The sequence below is a fragment of the Trichomonas vaginalis genome, chromosome VI (genome assembly GCF_026262505.1).
Source record: "Trichomonas vaginalis G3 chromosome VI, whole genome shotgun sequence".
Classification (NCBI taxonomy): domain Eukaryota; phylum Parabasalia; order Trichomonadida; family Trichomonadidae; genus Trichomonas; species Trichomonas vaginalis.
The window spans coordinates 20,204,531-20,224,270 of record NC_067208.1 but is presented as its reverse complement, the minus strand read 5'-3'; the positions used below and the strand labels follow the sequence as shown (position 1 = coordinate 20,224,270).

Below are 19,740 nucleotides of genomic sequence, written 5' to 3'. Positions count from 1 at the left end.
ATGAGGCATCTACTGTAGAATTTATATATTGCACCGTTCCATCATTTATAATAGGAACTTTGCTTGTTGTAATGAATGGGTCATAAGTGTTAAAAGTATCGAAATCAATGACTTTTTTAGTTTTTCCATCGTCAATGACTAAATCATTGCCTTCAATGGTTAAAGTTGAGTTTTCGTTTACTAGTTCATGTGCTCTTCTTGCTTCATTTGTTTCATACGCATATGCAGCAATAGTCATATTTTAATGAGAATAAAATGTTGTTCTATTTGCAAAGTACAGACCCAAACGAATACGGGACAGTAAAGCTACAAACAAACTTAGGTCTTCAGAATGAAGCACTTGCTTTCAGAGTTGTTGACTTCAATACTATCGCAACTTTTGTCATAACTGACGAAACAGATTTCATGGAGTTTGAAATAGATGACAAAAGAAGTTTTATAACATTTCCTAACAGAGCAGAGTATAGAATAGATAAAATTGCTGGAGTCATAGATACTCTCATAAATGAAGAAACTATTGACAACATAGATGTCGAACTCTCTTCTGAGGGAACATTGAAGTTCAGTAGCAAGAAAGAGTTCAAGATAACACGAATGAGTCATAGAGTACAACTTCTTTTGGGAGCATATCATATGACATTTCCTTTGAAAAGTGTTGACAAAACGATTGAGATGAAATCTGTTCCATACGTATGTTATGGTAATTGTTTATACATTGAGTCTAAAATAGCTAATGTCACAGGCATTTCAGGAGTTAATAGTAAAGGTTCAGTAGAGTATAAATCTTTCTGTTATGCAGTAAATTCAATGTTCATTCCAAATGTTCCTGTCATAGCAACTCATTTAGGTAAATGGGTTCGCATTAGTCCTCATAATTTGAAAGACATGCAATTCAGACTTGTTGACTTTCAAGGTGAGCCTGTAGAACTGAAGGCACCAGTGCGAATGACTGTTGAAGTTGACTTTTTAGAAAATATTAAATGCAACAGCTTACAAGAGAACTCAGAGCTAAAAATATAAAGTATGAATGTTATGTATTAGGTCATGAACTTTGGTTGTTGCTGTTTGATGAAACAAATGAGTTAGTTATGTCAGTCAAGAGAACAGAAAAAGGCGTCAAAGGCGCCGAGCGCAAAGCGCTATATTGTGTTAGTGAAAACTGCACCAAGTCAATAAGATTAGGTTTGCATTATGAAGATGAGTTCGATACTGTTGAAGAAGTTTTGGATAGATATTACAAATTGCTTTAATTTACTAAAACATATTTCAAGCAAAGTTTATATTCTGTTGAAAGTTTTGTATACTCGTTCGAATATTTATACTTAAACTCAACTCCTGTAGTTCCTGGTGTTTCAATGATGCGGATGTTACCTATTTTCATGAATGGTGGCGTTTGACCACAGCATTCGATTTCAGGGTCGAGATAGTCAATGACACATTGTTTCCCTGTTATTCGTGAGATAACATTTTCAAGGTCCTCCTTTGTTAGAATTATTTGGTTCTTACTTATAAGATTTGTCAAAAGCTTCTTATCGTCTTTGAGTAAAATTGTTTGGTATAACTGAAGAAGGTAATGGTCTACGTTATCTGAAGGATTTGTTTGAACATTTGTGTAAGGATTGTCGTTGGCTTCTCTTGAAAGAATTTGGTCCAGTGGTGGATACTCTAACTTAACATCTGATGTAGCGTTAGCGTTTGAAGCTGTGTTTAAATTCACGGATTTCAGCTCTGGTTCTGGTTCTTTCAAACACTCTGAACTATAGTTCTTTATGACAATATTGTTTGTCGTTCGTGAGTCAACATTTGATGTTGGTTCAATTGGAACATTAACGGCACCAGCTAAGATGGATTTGCTTCTCATTTCATATAGAATAAAAACCTTTTATATGTATGAAATGAACAATATACTCGACAAGGGTTTGAATGTAAAGCTAACGAATGAAAATATTGTTGAATTCACTGAGACAGGAGCTGTGTATAAAGATGTAGAACTACTGAACAAAAGAGCAAAGGGAAGAAGCAGGAACATGAACAAAGGGTGGAAGCCTATAAAAATTTATGTCAATGATGGCTCAGGAGGTTCAAACATAAAGTATGCAGAAAGTTATAGAGTTTATGCTCTCAAAGGTGAAAAGCCTTCATTTAAGAACAGCTATTCTAACGCATATCCTCAAAAGTTAACAGATGGAGAAGTGGATGATATGAATGACAGCAAAAATATTAACAGAAATGGCGACAGAGATGCATGGAATTTGTTTACCATCAGTCAGTTGAAGGTTAAACTTTAAAACAATGTTGGTCGTTCCCATGGAATATTTTTGACTTTAATGGTATTAGTCATGATATGAATCTCAAGGTATGAACGAGGAGAGATGAGAGACTTATATGCTTCCCAAATTTCTTCAAAAGGTAATGTTATACCTGACTGTTTCCAAATGAGTTCAATATCATAACGTGAGAAACCTTGAAAGATAACGAAGTCAGTTATGAGACGTTTTATGTTTAAAGTTAAAAACCTCCATGTTTGCATAAGTATTGCTACAGTTAAGTGGTAATGTCTGACTTTAGTTATGATGTTAGCTAATGGTGAGTCAGGCTTTGAAACTAAACCTTTTCCGGCGAAGTCGTCGCAAACTAACAAAGTATTTGAAGGATATTTTTTGAAGGGGTATTTTGAAAGTTTTGACAGAATGTAGTTTGTAAGTCGTTTCATATCGTAAACTCCTGAGTATTGACGTAAGTGGTGTTTGTCAATAATTCTTTCCATCTCCTCAGAAGTCTTTTGCATTCCTGACTGTATAAATTCAACGATGGCATAATATTTTCTCTTACGTCGAATGTAACGTTGAAGAAATTCAATGAGTTCACTGTCTGGAACTTTAACGACAGAGGCTTGAACTTTTGACATAAATGTTTTCGCTGTTGAGTCCATAGAGTCTGAAGTTGCTGATATAATGATTTGGTCATAGTAAGAGTCGTTTCCTAAACGCTCTGTTATGAGTATATGACGAATGAGGTTGAATGTCTTACCTGAACCCATCTTTCCACAATAGAAATACACACCATTTGAACAGAACTCATAATCTTTGCTGAAAGGAAGAATAAGAGAAGAGTTAAGTTTGTCTGTAGTTTCATTCATGTCTTCATCTACGTCATGTATTAAATGCTTCATTTTACCTCCATTAAAAATGCAAGTCAGAAATATTCAGAACATAGCACCGAGTCTAACTGATAAGAGTATAAAGATATACTATGAAACGTTATGATGAAACCAACCAAAATTCAAGAAAGTCAGTATACTTATGAATATCCAAGACACTGGGTAGAGTATGTAGGAGGTGAGAAAGCTATTGAAATCAGACAGGTTCGAAGTATTCCAGCAGGAAGAACAATATTATTGAAGAACTTTAATGTTTTGAGATATAATGATGAAACAAAGAAGCAAGATAGTTTCCCTGTTGCTGTGTATGTGAACTTAGATACAGGAGATGACATGAAAGTTTTTAACACAAAGCTTCAAATGGTAGTGAGAGAACAACTGACTGCGGAAGGACATCCATTACCTTCAGAAGTTAGCATAGCATATAATTTTGAAACAAACTCAATAGATTTTAAAGTCATCTCTGCAAAGAAGTCAGGTTTTACATTTAATGAAGCAGATGTATATTCGAATGAAAACTTCAAAGCTATTGCATGGTTAGATAATGACGATTGCTTTAAGAAAATCTTTAAATTCAGTGACTCAACGATGTCAATAGATGACCTTCGTGGAATGTTACCATCGACATTTACAGTTGAAGGTTCAGCAGGATTGCTTACAAGATTGTCAATTGGTGGTATTTGGTCTCGTGAAAACATTGTTATAAAATCCAGTATAAGTGAATTTGCTGAAGAATCTATATTATGTCTTTCAAACTACATGTATTCGCCACCGAAGCATTATAGTATAACAAACTTTGTCAGTAAGTTTAACATAAGACTTGTCGAACCTTCTTCAATGAAAGATGTTGTGCTACCTAAAGATGGAAAGGATGGACTCATTATTGAGATGATTTTAATTGCATATTAAATGAGCTTGTTCTTGAAGGTCATTCATGATGAAATAACTGTTGTAGAAGATGTTAGCAATTGTTCAGACATTTTATTGAGAATAGATGAGATAAGAAATAAGTTAGATAGACCGCAAAGCGGTGAGGGCGAAGCCCGTGAGAATGTTTATGTTTCATTGACTTTCTCCAGTAACGAGAACTTTTATGAGATAATATTGAAGAGAGATGATTTTAATATGGTGTAAATGGTAGCTTGGGCAGCTTTAGGTGCAATGGGAACAAAAGCATTAGCATTTGGAGCAAAAGCACTTGGAGCTTATGACGCAGTAAATAAAATGAGTGGAGGAAGGGTTTCGAAGACATTAGATGCAAATAAAGGGAAGATTGGAGGCTGGGTTGCAAAGAAGTTAAGATTAAATAAAATAGGGCTCATAAATAAAGCATCCAATTTGGTTGCGACTGAGTCAGAAAATGCTTTAGGAAAGGACGACGAGTTTGCAAAACACGCAAAAGACTTTAATGACCAGATGAAAGGTGAAACAATGCATTTAAATAGAGTCGATGGAACTCTTCCTCCACTAGTAGTTTATCCATACGGACCTTATGGAATGTATGGAAACCCTTATGAACGACCATTTGACCCATTGACTGGTGGAAGTAACTGGTATCATTACGGACGAAGAAGAAAGACAGTCAAGTTGGAGACAGACGTGAAGAAAGCAACTAAAAAGAAACCAAGGAAGTGAGTTATAAAACAATGAATTCAACAGGGTGAAAAAAGAGGTGAAAAAACAGGTGAGATCTCACCACTTCACCTAAATTTATTTTTGCGCTATGTTTTCATACGTGTGGGAGTGGTGATATCATTTATTTTTTTATTTTATTTTTTATTTTATTTTTATTTTATTTGGATGTAAATGACGAAAACTATTGAGATAACAAACTACAACGGTCATGAGTTCAAGAATTTGTTCTTCGTTCCTCGTGAAAATACATTCTATCAGATACGAGGGAGAAAGGGTAAAGTTAGTTTGAGCGTTTATGACTACAAACATAATGGAAAGTTTATACAAGCATACGATACAAACGGTAAACGTGTTTCATTAGCTTTGTCAAAACTTACTAACATTTATTTTGACAGTGATTTTGACCTATATGAAGAAGAAAGTGAGTCAGAAGATTATGAGCTGTTATGTGAAGCACAGCAATGGGAAGCGCTGCAATACTTTTGTAAGTGAGAACGTTTATTTTTACAGTAGTGAAGTCGTTTGTGAAAACGTTAGTGAAGTGAAGTGGTTGGCGGCTTTGTAAATATTTAATGTTAAGTTAGTGTTGTCGTTTGTGTTGTAAAATATATGTTAACGGTTTTGTAAAGTGTCAAATTCACAAGTATTGGTTATGGTGGAATGCAGTGCCACAGTACTCATGATATGTATACTAACTAATAGCAGTTTGTTCGTCATTGTTTGAGGCAAGAGTATTATAGGAATATTATATGATGGATTTGAGTTGCATATAAAGAGTGCAAAAGGATAAAGAGAGAAATTTTGTTAGATTAAATTATTAAATTTTAATTCTTTATTTTTTAGGATTGCTAGCTTTGTAAGATTGCTTTCTCACAAGAGAAAACAAGTATAAGGTTTAAGCTGTATGTATTAAAGTTATAAATATTTGATTTTAAAAAAATCAAGATTTTAAACTTTAAAGGTATTAATTATGATTATCTTTCTTTAGCTTTGCATGCTGTATGCTACTTTTGGAAACTGCTCTATTGTATTAGAATGTTTTTAAATTTTGCACCTAAAAATGCGTAATATTAAAAATTAAGGTATTAATTATGATTATCTTTCTTTAGCTTTACATGCTGTATGCTACTTTTGGAAACTGCTCTATTGTATTAGAATGTTTTTAAATTTTGCACCTAAAAATGCGTAATATTAAAAATTAAGGTATTAATTATAATTATCTTTCTTTAGCTTTACATGCTGTATGCTACTTTTGTCTTTGAGACATTCCATGATTTAAGTTAAGAAGCTTTAAAAAAATGCAAAAAAAAATTGAATACTTTACTGGCTGGGCAAATTTGTCGCCGCCCCCTTTTTCTGTTCTTTCAATCATTCAATTTGAATTTTGCAATATTGGATTTCTCATTAAAGAGCTATTAAAAACAACAAGCAATTTAACTTACATTCAAATTTATTTGTGTTATATTCAATCTTCTAAAAACTTATAATTTTCGGCTATAGCATGATTATATGCTATATAATATAATAAACCTATAATAATATCATTCTTTCAATTATTTGAAGAGAAAACCGAAAAAATCTATTTTCGGTCTATAACAATTTTATTCAAAATTTTGGACATTTTTTTGTTTATTCTTTGAAATAAGATATACTTTTATATGGCTATTCTCTTTCTACCATTCGAAGTACCAAATTCAGAGCTATGAATTTAGATTTTTCTGAATTTTTTTGAAAGAAAACCTTTTTCATTCTTTTTTTTTTCAGAGCTCAGTTCCGATCTGTATGTTCTTTTGATTTATTATGATTTCCTCAAAATATTTTGTTTTATCTAGATCCGATTTTCTCCTGTGATTTTTTTTTTCGGTGAAATTTTTTTATAATTTTAGTTTTTTGAATGAATGAAATTCCTAATATTTCAGCATGGTGTGATGAAATATTGAATCTGATAGATGCAAGAAAGATAGAATCTAAGCATATCAAGAAAATATCAGTCTATGTTTCTGAAACCAAGAAAAATTCAAAATCATCTCAACCTACTGACGAAAATACTTTATATTTCATAAACGAGTTTGCTCCAAAACTAATAGAAAAGATATCTAAATACAATATAGCTCCGATTGAGAATCCTCCACAATTTGATCAAATTTTAATCCCACTTAGCAAACTATTTCCATCTCAATTATCTCGTGAAAATCAAAAATATATCGATGCGATGATGATTATTTTTGAAAATTGCCGGATTCCGTTCTTCATGGTAAGGCATTATAGTTTTCTTGGTGAAATCGAAACAAATTTCAAGTATTACATAAATTGCATTGAAATATTTAAATCGGAAAACTTTGTACAACGCGTAAATCAACTTTGCGAAGCTACAATTGATATTTATATCGCAAACATATTATTAAGAATCATTCAAATTATGCAAAGATACCATCAGATTTTTGAAGATATCCATATTATTGAACCATTATTACCAAGTTTCATCGCATCATGTCAAAAATTATCAATTTCAGAAATACGATCACTGAACGAGCAAAAATTCGAACAAGATTTTGATATAATACTAAATATATCTAGTCTTTCAGATTCTATTCAGCCATTACTCTCAATTTCAGTTACAATTAACAATATTATCTTTTCTTCCGGCATTGTTTCTAAGCAATATGCAGCTATTTCATTCATTAATAAAGAACTTTCAGATCATCCTAAATATGCTGAATCTCTCTGCAAGATTCTTCAGGAAGAAAAATTTATTTCTCAAAATATGACTTCACTTCACCATTCATTAGTTGACCAATTTTGCAAGTTGATGTCAAAAATGGTCAACTATGGATGCCTTGACGTTAAAGAGATCCTTGATTTCTGTCAAGTAGCCGCAAAAGAGAATCAAGTCGTACAATCAAATTACATCAACTCTATAAACAAAGTTGTTTGCAGACTAAAGCCACTTCAGCTTCAAGAATTTCTTATCAGAACAGCACAGTCTGAAACAGAAATCGGGTTGATGATTCTCATCGAACAGAGTAGAGGTGCACACAGCCAGACAAAGAAAGATGTTTTCGATATTTTCTTTGATAAATTCAAAAAAGGTGACAAAAGAAAAATAATCATTGACATCATTTGTCGTTATGCACCGACTAGCGCAGAATCCGTGCAAAGATGGTGCCTTAACTCCCTACACGAGTCAAAGGACTTGGATCTCGCTCTCCCTCTCCTCCAGACAACTATTTCTTCAATAGATCCCTACACAGCCAAAGAAGTCTTCGACACAGTCGTTCTGACAATTGATGATAAGTCAATCTTGCAGTTTTCCCAACTGATGACGAAAACTCTAAGGGCAATGTCAGAGATCAACAATGAGGAGTTCAACAGCTTACTTAAACTAACAAAAAACTCGCTAATAAATGATGAAACGAACTCCCAAATAATATCAGACTTCATGTTTTTGGTTGTAAATAGGAAAATTTCATCTGGTTTGATCAAACACCTCATGGAAACTATTTCAGATTTCGATGAAATGTCAGAAAAAATATTTGATTTATTCAAGTCTTCTTTTGAGGCACTCAATCCAAAGCTGATGGATTTCAAATACAACAGGAATCCATACATTACAATTTCCGAGCTGAATTCAATCGATTTGGTATGGAAATCTCTCTTTAAAACAGGCGGAAAAAGCTTGGCAAAGTACATTTACAAGTTTTGCATGAAAAATGAAGAGAATATGGAATTTTTCATCCAAAAAGTCATAGAGAATATAAATGAAAATGGAGCTCTCGAGACTTTGGCTTATGTAACAAAGAAGAATACAAGTTTTTTGTCAAAAACAGCAAAATTCATTCCGGAGAGTTACTTCGTAAATGTTACATTCAATGGACTATTGAATGAGTCATTCAGGATACCAAAGAATTCTTCAGCAAGAGATATCAAAAAATTCCTAAAAGAAAAACTCAAAACAGCTCAAATATCTCTCAAATACAACAACGAAAGTTTAGATGATAACTTTATCGTGAAAAGCAATATAACAATAAATATAAGTGGCTATTTTGGAACGTTGAAATCTGAGATAAATCCGCTTCCTAAAATTGCTTTATTTTATGATAAGATTTTACAAAAGTTGAAGGAAGAGAAAACTTCAAAACCTGCTTTAACTGTTTTGCTCAATTTAGATTTGCCAAAATCTTTTGATTTCGACACCAGTTTTGTTAATGAAAACTATTTTGTTTATTTACTGAATTTATCAGCAATTTCAAATGCGTTTTGTATCAAAAATATGGTTGACATCGTTTTTGACAATACTATGACAGAAGAAAACATGCAATTCGCACTAGAAGTTATTTTACACTGCGCCAAAAACAACAAAATCGAGTTTATCCAAAACTCGCTTGAAAAAATTGTTGAGAGATGCCTTTCTAATGAAGACGGCCATAAAAACTTGTATTTATCAATAATCAAAATATATTTGGATCACGGATTTAAGGTAACAACAGAACAGGTTTGGAAACTGACAATTCTAGCAATATTCGACGAAAATGTTGAAGTCAGAATGACAATTTCGGATCTTCTCAATCTAATACCCGATAAAATAAATTACTTGTCAAAATTATTGGTGAAAAGTGACAATGAATATTGCACGGAATACTTTGAGGTTTTAATTTCTGTTTGCCGCGAAAATGTTGAAGAACTCTACAAAACATCAGAAACTCTTTTGTTTGAGAAATACTCACTCAACAGGGAAGAAAAGTTTTTCGAGCAATTGAAATTCAAACCACCTGCAGCAGAATTTACAAAAAGCTTTTTCTGGCTTTTCGAAATTTTAGTCAAGACAAAAGAACCACAAAACTTAGAGGAAATCGCTAACTTTATTGTCTCTGAAATTGTGTTCAATGGCGTGACCTACTATGAGCCTAACAGCCACATTTTCAACATTTTGATCATGTCAATAGGCAAGAATCCTGAAATCGGATCTAACATCTTAAAATTCCTCTCGACATCAAACAAAATATTGAGAGGGCCAACTCCTGTTCCAGTTGATAAAACTGGATTCAGAGGCTTGAAAAATTTAGGTGCTACCTGTTATATGAATTCAACATTACAACAACTTTGCCAGATTGACGAATTCGTTGACTTGATTTTATCTAAAAAGTTTGAAGAAAAGAGCTGGCAAGCAGAGTTCCAATATTTAATTTGCAAAATGAAATATTTCCCTGAGAAAGTTATTAATCCCTTCTATTTCTTCAATTTATGGACAGATTGGGGAGGTGAAAAAGTCTCAGCTTCTGTTCAACAAGATGCCTCAGAATTCTTATCTCTTCTGTTTTCGAGGTTAGAAGATATACCAGGAACATTAGAATTGTTTAGAGGAGTTTCCACATCCAAATTTGTTACAATGGAAGAAGAGTTTGTTGCGGAAAGGGATGAAACATTCGAAACATTGAATTTCGATGTTAATAACCACGCTAACATCCAAGAAAGTATAAGAACATATCTTCAACCATCTTTGTTCACAGGTAAAGACAAATACATGTCTGATCAAGGCAAAATAGATGCAAAATGCTACCACTTCATCAAGGAACAGCCAACTTATCTCATTGTTCAGCTGAAGAGATTTGAATACAATGTCGAGAAGATGACGAGAGAGAAGATAAACTCGAGATATGAGTTCTCTGACTTTCTTGACATCGGCCCAATGACAATTACAAAACAAAACTCAATTTATGACTTGATTGGAATTCAAGTCCATATGGGCACCACAGAGAGCGGACACTATTTTTCCTATGTCAAAAAAGATAACAAATGGTATTCTTTAAACGACGAAATTGTCAAAGAATTCGAAGGAGACGTATTTGAAGAAACAGCTGGTGGAATATCCTCATTTGAGTTCTTTGATGAGAGAACCCAGAGCTATAGGAAAGGATCAATTCCCAAATCCTCAAATGCATATATTTTGTGGTACAAGAAGTATGATGCTGTGCTTAAAATCAAAAAAGAATTCAACGAAGTACTTTTCGAAAAATTAAGAAGAGATATGAACAGTTCTCTAGTAAGAGGAGTCTCCCAATCAATAGAATTCTGCGAACTAGCTAAAACAGCAGCTAGGTACGATACTGATGGGGGATTTCTTATTAATTACACGTTGAATCTCATTGAAGCCGGAAAGGATAGCCAAGATCTCCCATTTATTTGCATGAATTTGCTGAACATTCAATCAGTTGCTGACAAAGTCATGGACATGGATCCTCTAATACTTGTCAATATTAATGCACAATCCAGACAATTTATGATAAAAATTTTCGAAAAAGCAGCTTTAATCTCAAGAGAAAAGGAAAAGATGCGCCATAAAATAATCTTAATATTACAAAATCCAAACACTATTTTAAGTAATTCAAGCATTTTCTCAGAATTCTTTTATTTGGTAAGGAAACTTTTAAACCCAGAGCTGCAAAAAACAGTAGACAAATTCCTGGAAAATGATTTACCTAACTATGCTTCAAATACTAAGAAGTTTTACGAACTCAGTGATCTTTCGAATGTAATTCCTTTGATGAAAACAATGCCTCCAGTTGATACTTTGTTCAAAATTATGTGTAACTACAAAAATATACAGAGTTTAATTGGTTTCTTACCTGCTATACAAGCAATGGAGAATATCAACTTATCATCATATGACATGCAAAGTCTCACAGGGTTATTCATTTTGTACCAGTTAGATTCTGATGATAGACATGGTTTATATAACCAATTAATCAAAGTTTTGAAAGAGAAAAATAAACTTTTTGCCCAGAAATTGCTTGCTGCACTGAATCTCATCAATATTGATATCTCACCCACATTTGATTCGATGACTTTGATTGAGTTGCTTCTTGTTAACAATTCAAGCCAAACGAGAGATTTGGGTAGGCAAATCATCCTAAAAATATACGATTTGAAGAAGGGGGAAGAGTCAATTGTCAAACTCTTGACATCATTTGTCGAGACAATTGGAAAATGCGTGAAGCAATCAAAAGGAGAAAGATTGATGGGAACAATATCAAAAGAAGGAGAAGTAGAAGAAAGTGCACCAGACTTTTTCAGTATCTTCTCAAAGATAGTTTTGGATTCCAACATGGTAAACTTTTTGATTCCAATTTCATCAATTATTGTTGAATCTGTTTACCTCTTAAGAGATGCTCCGCAATATCCTAACAGAAGCCAATTGGCTGGAATTCAGCTTTTGCACGATACAATTTATCCATTGATGATTGACAGATTCTTCTCAGATGCAAGCTATTCTAAGCTCATTTCTTCTTTGAGCTGTTTCAACACTTTTAACAGGGATGTGAAGACATGGCTAAAGATGGTTTTGGATTTGACTCCAACATCAGAAATTAAGACATTATACAAAAGTAACTTATTCCAAGAAGTCTGCGCAAGATTTTTAACAAAAGATGCTGCCGAATTTATCATTAGTCATCCAACAAATCTAAATATCATATCGAGCATCCTCTTTGACCAAAATAGATATGAGGCCTATATCAAAGCAAATATTAAATCTTTTAATCAGGTTGTCAATTACTTGTTAACTTTCGATGTCAGCTCTTGTGATATATTTGAGAATTATGGCACATATCAAAGGGCCTGGCAGCTTCTCTTAAAAGAAACAGAACAAAACAGAGTTTCTGTTATGAATCATCTTGCGAATTTCAACAAAACGTATTTGAAAGCTCATAATGGGGAAACGAAGTTTATTATTGGATTTCTAAACGAAAGATTAATTGCAAAGTATAATGATGTCGGATTTTCGATCAATAGCTTATTCTCCTTGTATTCGGACAAAGATACATTTGAATACTTGGAATCATGGTACTTTTTAGCGGAAAGTTTTCTTTATTCTGATCAAAATCAGATGGATATTTTTGAAAGATTAGTTTCTCATCACACCCCTATTTGCAACTGCCCTGCTGCTGCGTCGTTAATCGTGACATTTTGCACACTACAACAGTCCCAAGAATACTCTCTTGCAATACTGACACAAGAGTTGTCACGAGTAAAAGACCATGACATTCTTGACATTTTAGTTAATTACGCAAACCGCACAATGTTTTGGAACACAGATAAAGGTTTGAATGTTTTAGGCAATATTTTATCATCAGTTTTCCCTTCCAAGATAATAATGTCTGCTTATTATATGATGAAAGAGAGCTTAACAATGCTACAACTATCTAATTTCAGAGAAAATATGATTAGATACGTTTTGTCTTCATTGGATGAAGATTTTATTGCTGAGACTGTTTTAGAAATTAATAAAATTCCGGTTGAAACTACTAAAAGTGAAGAAATTGAGATTAGAGGAAAAGCTGCCCAACTGGAAAAAAATGGAATGCAATCTGCTTCTTCAATTATTTTATCTATTATTAAATCATAAATTTATTATTATGTTTTTTATAAAATATGATCAATTTTAAATATCATAAGATATGTTATTCAAAAAAAGTTGCTAGTTTATGATTTCCATACAGTTCATTTTTTTTAACATACAATACACAAATATAAATGCTTATTTAACAATAGCTCCTGGAAGTTTTCTTTTGAGACTATTATATAGCGGTGAAGTGCAAATGTTATAATGAACACTTTTCCTCCTTTCATGTTTGATTTTATCTTGAACATTTAGTTTTGGCAACGCATTTGGAGAAGTATTCTTCCTTAAATCACCAAATGAAACCTTCATTGCTAGTGAACCAAGATTTGAATTCATATACTCCCTCTTTAAAATTGTTAAAAGAGTTGTTCCTTGGTTTGTAATATGTGATTCTAAATCTTTTTGAGCATCTTCGATTGAAGATCCCATTGCAGTCATTAAATTTCCAATTAACTCGAAGTCATATTTGAAGTCCATGAGCTTCTTTTCGATATATCTTACATTGGAAATTACCCAAGGGTGATTCATTGCTTCTTCCAAAGTAATCCTTTGCAATGGATTTTTAGTTAATAATCTTTTTAGGAGGTCAATACAATTAGGAGATAGTTTACTGGGATATTCTATATCCTTAAAAACTATTTTTTGTGCTAATCGAGATAAAGAAGAGTCTTCAAAAGGAAGATATCCACATACCATTGCATAAAGTACAATACCACAGCTCCATATATCACATGAAAATGTATACTCATGACCGAGAATCATTTCCGGAGCAGCATATGCTGGCGAGCCGCATTGAGTATTCATCAAATTTGAATCGTTTATGGGCGTATTACCTAGGCCAAAATCGATGATTCTGATATTTTGATTTTTGTCAAATAAAATGTTTTCTGCTTTGATATCTCTATGAGCAATTTTGCATTGATTATGAAGGAAATTCATTACAACCAAAATTTGCGCAAATAAATTAGATGATTGGTCTTCGCCTAGAGGACCGGAGTCATTTAAACGAGTAAAAAGAGTTCCATTTGGTGCGCATTCCATAATAATGTAAATATAATCTTCTGTTTCAATGACCTCATATAGATCTGATATTAATGGATGCCTTGCCCTTTCCATTAGCTCAATTTCGCGCTGAATTCGAAGCAATTGCTTACCATCGCTATTATTGGCTCGTTTATCTATTTTTTTAATTGCAACTTTTGCATCTGTTTGCTTATGCTGCCCAAAATAAACTTTTGCAAACGCCCCAGAAGCAACACCTTCAAGAATATTATAATTTACTAGAGGCAAACTCTCCATTTATTTTTTTGTGACGCTTTAACAATTATTGTGACGAATATCTTCAAAAATATCAATTGAATTTTTTTCTCGGTTAATAGTATATCACCAAATCAATGGTTGGATCAATTATATGATAAAAATTAAATGAACAATAATTTCAGAAGATTTTTTTATTTTGCATTATTGTTAGCAAAATCCGGTCAAATTTCTGATTTACATATTAATATTTTTAACATTGGAATTTTGCCTCTTAAAACTAACAAAATTAACGATAGGTTTTAAAAAAATAGTGTAACTTTTGAGACGGAGCGAAGCTCCGTCTCAAAAGTTGCACTATTTTCGAATTCTTTCTTATTCTAAATTTGATGCTTTGAATGGATCACAAAATTGAATCAACAAACCGGTTTAATTCAATGTTGGACCAAAATCAAAGGTACATTCGTGAGACTTCCCAACAATAGATTTTCAAATAAATAGGATATCTAGAATCAGTAGGCTACGGATATGAATGACATGATCTTATTTTGAAAAGTTATTAAAAGAATAAAAAGATTTGTGAATTATGTTTTAATTACCATAATTTTTGTCAGTTAATCATCAAATTATGATTTAAATATCAAACGTGATTTCAAATATAAGTAAAAATCAATATTCATATTCTGAATTTCAAATTGAAGTATTATTAGAGCTTTTAAATGTAACTATAACATTTCGAGCTTACAAGATTATGGTTTATTATATAATATCCAATTTCTCAGCTAAATAAGAGATTTGAATATTAACTTTCCAGGATTTGACTGAAAATAGTATAATGATAATGAGTCAATACAGAAATATATTATATTCAATAAACCATTTTTCGTAAATAAAAGTTCTTATCAATTATTCAAAAATCACAAGAAGTCTCTTGTAAATCTTGTAATTCCTCAAGATGCGATATTACTTAAGATACATGCGGAGGTACTTTAATCAAATTAATCAGAAATCCAAGCAATAAATCCCATTAATTATTAATTTACAGTGAAATATAAAATTCAAGATTAGAATGTCTACTAAATACTAACAAATACAAATAAAATCTCATCGCTCGACTAGGATATTAATATGAAACAGGTTTTCGTTTAAATCTAATATATTACTTTTACTCTTTTCATTCAAGTAATTTACTAATATAGATCATGATTTATCAATGCTTAGTACTATTCTTTTTGGAACAAATGATAATGAGGATGATATTTGTGATTTAAAATAATTTAGTAAGATTCATCTTTAATTCATCACCTTATGAGATATATAAAGCATTCCCATAACTCATTCTGCTTAATTGATCAACTCAAAATTTCCAAAAAAAAATTCAAAAATTCAAAAATGAAAATCAAAAATTTATTTTTTCTCTTGAAAAAATCAATTTCAAAAAACATTTGGAAAATAAAAGTAATGTATAATTAGTCATATCGTCAAATAAACTCGTTTTTAATCATATAAAACATCTAATTTTTGATTTCATACTTGATAAAACCTCATTTAATAGTTGATGTAATGTCATCATTGTTGTTAAAAATATTAATACCGTAACAAAATTCTTATTTTAAGATAGTAAAAAATAATGTCTGTATTTCAACAACAACAAGTAAATAGATGAATGGAGACGTACTATATTCGCATAAATGTAGTAACTGTCATCTAGATTTGAGCTGTGAATGTTCCAATCAAAATGTATAAAATTGAAATCAGAAATGTACAAAGTTTAAATGAAATACTGTGCACAAATTGTAGAAATAATTTTAATTAATAATTAACTTTTATAATGAGGATGATTTTTTATTTTCAAATTGTTTTTTTTTTCAAATCAGAGTAAGGTTATCTATAAACAATTAATTTGATAATGTATCATAAGTTGTTAGAAAAACAAAATTATAATCAATTCTGCAGATAAATTTGTATAGGCAATATAAAACAGAATTGATTAGGTTTAAAACCAGAAAGTAAATTACCTAAGTGTCAGTTCCTCAAAACACAAACATCAACACACACTTAAGCCACCAGTTTTGAACTCATATAAATAGAAGGCAACCACCCAACTCATACGCACACAAAACACCCTTCCCTTCCACACCCCTCTCATCCCATCCTTTCCCAAGGCAACCACCAACTCATACGCACACAAAACACCCTTCCCTTCCACACCCCTCTCATCCCATCCTTTCCCAAGGCAACCACCCAACTCATACGCACACAAAACACCCTTCCCTTCCACACCCCTCTCATCCCATCCTTTCCCAAGGCAACCACCCAACTCATACGCACACAAAACACCCTTCCCTTCCACACCCTCTCATCCCATCCTTTTCCCAAGGCAACCACCCAACTCATACGCACACAAAAACACCCTTCCCTTCCACACCCCTCTCATCCCATCCTTTCCCAAGGCAACCACCCAACTCATACGCACACAAAACACCCTTCCCTTCCACACCCTCTCTCATCCCATCCTTTTCCCAAGGCAACCACCCAAACTCATACGCACACAAACACCCTTCCCTTCCACACCCCTCTCATCCCATCCTTTCCCAAGGCAACCACCCAACTCATACGCACACAAAACACCCTTCCCTTCCACACCCCTCTCATCCCATCCTTTCCCAAGGCAACCACCCAACTCATACGCACACAAAACACACCTTCCTTCCACACCCCTCTCATCCCATCCTTTCCCAAGGCAACCACCCAACTCATACGCACACAAAACACCCTTCCCTTCCACACCCTCTCATCCCATCCTTTCCCAAGGCAACCACCCAACTCATACGCACACAAAACACCTCCTTCCACACCCCTCTCATCCCATCCTTTCCCAAGGCAACCACCCAACTCATACGCACACAAAACACCCTTCCCTTCCACACCCCTCTCATCCCATCCTTTCCCAAGGCAACCACCCAACTCATACGCACACAAAACCCCCTTCCCTTCCCACACCCCTCTCATCCCATCCTTTCCCAAGGCAACCACCCAACTCATACGCACACAAAACACCCTTCCCTTCCACACCCCTCTCATCCATCCTTTCCCAAGGCAACCACCCAACTCATACGCACACAAAACACCCTTCCTTCCACACCCCTCTCATCCCATCCTTTCCCAAGGCAACCACCCAACTCATACGCACACAAAAACACCCTTCCCTTCCACACACCTCTCATCCCATCCTTTCCCAAGGCAACCACCCAACTCATACGCACACAAAACACCCTTCCCTTCCACACCCTCTCAATCCCATCCTTTCCCAAGGCAACCACCCAACTCATACGCACCACAAACACCCTTCCCTTCACCACACCTCTCATCCCATCCTTTCCAAGGCAACCACCCAACTCATACGCACACAAACACCCTTCCCTTCCACACCCCTCTCATCCCATCCTTTCCCAAGGCAACCACCCCCAACTCATACGCACCAAAACACCCTTCCCTTCACACACCCTCTCAATCCCATCCTTTCCCAAGGCAACCACCCAACTCATACGCACACAAAAACACCCTTCCCTTCCACACCCCTCTTCATCCCATCCTTTCCAAGGCAACCACCCAACTCATACGCCACAAAAAACACCCTTCCCTTCCACACCCCTCTCATCCCATCCTTTCCCAAGGCAACCACCACACTCATACGCACAAAACACCCTTCCCTTCCACACCCCTCTCATCCCATCCTTTCCAAGGCAACCACCCAACTCATACGCACACAAAACCCTTCCCTTCCACACCCTCTCATCCCATCCTTTCCCAAAGGCCCACCCAACTCATACGCACACAAAAACACCCTTCCCTTCCACACCCCTCTCATCCCATCCTTTCCCAAGGCAACCACCCAACTCATACGCACACAAAAACACCTTCCCTTCCACACCCTCTCTCATCCCATCCTTTCCAAGGCAACCACCCAACTCATACGCACACAAAACACCCTTCCCTTCCACACCCCTCTCATCCCATCCTTTCCCAAGGCAACCACCCAACTCATACGCACACAAAACACCCTTCCCTTCCACACCCTCTCATCCCATCCTTTCCCAAGGCAACCACCCAACTCATACGCACACAAAACACCCTTCCCTTCCACACCCCTCTCATCCATCCTTTCCCAAGGCAACCACCAACTCATACGCACACAAACACCCTTACCCTTCCACACCCCTCTCATCCCATCCTTTCCCAAGGCAACCACCCAACTCATACGCACACAAAACACCCTTTCCCTTCCACACCCTCTCATCCCATCCTTTCCCAAGGCAACCACCCAACTCATACGCACACAAAACACCCTTCCCTTCCACACCCTCTCATCCCATCCTTTCCCAAGGCAACCACCCAACTCATACGCACACAAAACACCCTTCCCTTCCACACCCTCTCATCCCATCCTTTCCCAAGGCAACCACCCAACTCATACGCACACAAAAACACCCTTCCCTTCCACACCCTCTCATCCCATCCTTTCCCAAGGCAACCACCCAACTCATACGCACACAAACACCCTTCCCTTCCACACCCCTCTCATCCCATCCTTTCCCAAGGCAACCACCCAACTCATACGCACACAAAACACCCTTCCCTTCCACACCCCTCTCATCCCATCCTTTCCCAAGGCAAACCACCCAAACTCATACGCACACAAAACACCCTTCCCTTCCACACCCTCTCATCCATCCTTTCCCAAGGCAACCACCCAACTCATACGCACACAAAACACCCTTCCCTTCCACACCCCTCTCATCCCATCCTTTCCAAAGGCAACCACCCAACTCATACGCACACAAAACACCCTTCCCTTCCACACCCCTCTCATCCCATCCTTTTCCAAAGGCAACCACCCAACTCATACGCACACAAAACACCCTTCCCTTCCACACCCCTCTCATCCCATCCTTTCCCAAGGCAACCACCCAACTCATACGCACAAAAACCCCTTCCCTTCCACACCCCTCTCATCCCATCCTTTCCCAAGGCAACCACCCAACTCATACGCACACAAAACACCCTTCCCTTCCACACCCCTCTCATCCCATCCTTTCCCAAGGCAACCACCCAACTCATACGCACACCAAAACACCCTTCCCTTCCACACCCCTCTCATCCCATCCTTTCCCAAGGCAACCACCCAACTCATACGCACACAAAACACCCTTCCCTTCCACACCCCTCTCATCCCATCCTTTCCCAAGCAACCAACCCAACTCATACGCACACAAAACACCCTTCCCTT

The 19,740-nt window shown here is 35.4% G+C and overlaps 7 protein-coding genes across 7 annotated transcripts, besides 2 other annotated features; 3 read left to right on the top strand and 4 right to left on the bottom strand.

The window, feature by feature from the left end:
• Positions 1-5,492: part of a mobile genetic element that runs on past the window's edge.
• Positions 595-1,020, top strand: TVAGG3_0897860 (uncharacterized protein; the record flags this gene model as incomplete). The annotated part of the gene is made up of 1 exon (XM_051251139.1): positions 595-1,020. One exon carries the CDS (start codon positions 595-597, stop codon positions 1,018-1,020), a length of 426 nt encoding a protein of 141 aa, XP_051086614.1.
• On the bottom strand, positions 1,247-1,861 carry TVAGG3_0897850 (uncharacterized protein; the record flags this gene model as incomplete). Its single annotated transcript, XM_051251138.1, has 1 exon — positions 1,247-1,861. The coding sequence occupies one exon, from the start codon at positions 1,859-1,861 to the stop codon at positions 1,247-1,249; it is 615 nt and encodes a 204-aa protein (XP_051086613.1).
• TVAGG3_0897840 (uncharacterized protein) lies at positions 1,887-2,288 on the top strand (the record flags this gene model as incomplete). The annotated part of the gene is made up of 1 exon (XM_051251137.1): positions 1,887-2,288. The coding sequence occupies one exon, from the start codon at positions 1,887-1,889 to the stop codon at positions 2,286-2,288; it is 402 nt and encodes a 133-aa protein (XP_051086612.1).
• Positions 2,285-3,040, bottom strand: TVAGG3_0897830 (protein of unknown function, DUF4106 family; the record flags this gene model as incomplete). Its single annotated transcript, XM_051251136.1, has 1 exon — positions 2,285-3,040. One exon carries the CDS (start codon positions 3,038-3,040, stop codon positions 2,285-2,287), a length of 756 nt encoding a protein of 251 aa, XP_051086611.1.
• On the bottom strand, positions 3,517-3,858 carry TVAGG3_0897820 (uncharacterized protein; the record flags this gene model as incomplete). The annotated part of the gene is made up of 1 exon (XM_051251135.1): positions 3,517-3,858. One exon carries the CDS (start codon positions 3,856-3,858, stop codon positions 3,517-3,519), a length of 342 nt encoding a protein of 113 aa, XP_051086610.1.
• Positions 5,493-6,145: a mobile genetic element.
• Positions 6,146-6,689: 544 nt separating this feature from the next.
• On the top strand, positions 6,690-13,196 carry TVAGG3_0897790 (ubiquitinyl hydrolase protein; the record flags this gene model as incomplete). Its single annotated transcript, XM_001302219.1, has 1 exon — positions 6,690-13,196. The coding sequence occupies one exon, from the start codon at positions 6,690-6,692 to the stop codon at positions 13,194-13,196; it is 6,507 nt and encodes a 2,168-aa protein (XP_001302220.1).
• Positions 13,197-13,328: 132 nt separating this feature from the next.
• Positions 13,329-14,492, bottom strand: TVAGG3_0897780 (protein serine/threonine kinase protein; the record flags this gene model as incomplete). Its single annotated transcript, XM_001302220.1, has 1 exon — positions 13,329-14,492. The coding sequence occupies one exon, from the start codon at positions 14,490-14,492 to the stop codon at positions 13,329-13,331; it is 1,164 nt and encodes a 387-aa protein (XP_001302221.1).
• Positions 14,493-19,740: the final 5,248 nt, after the last annotated feature.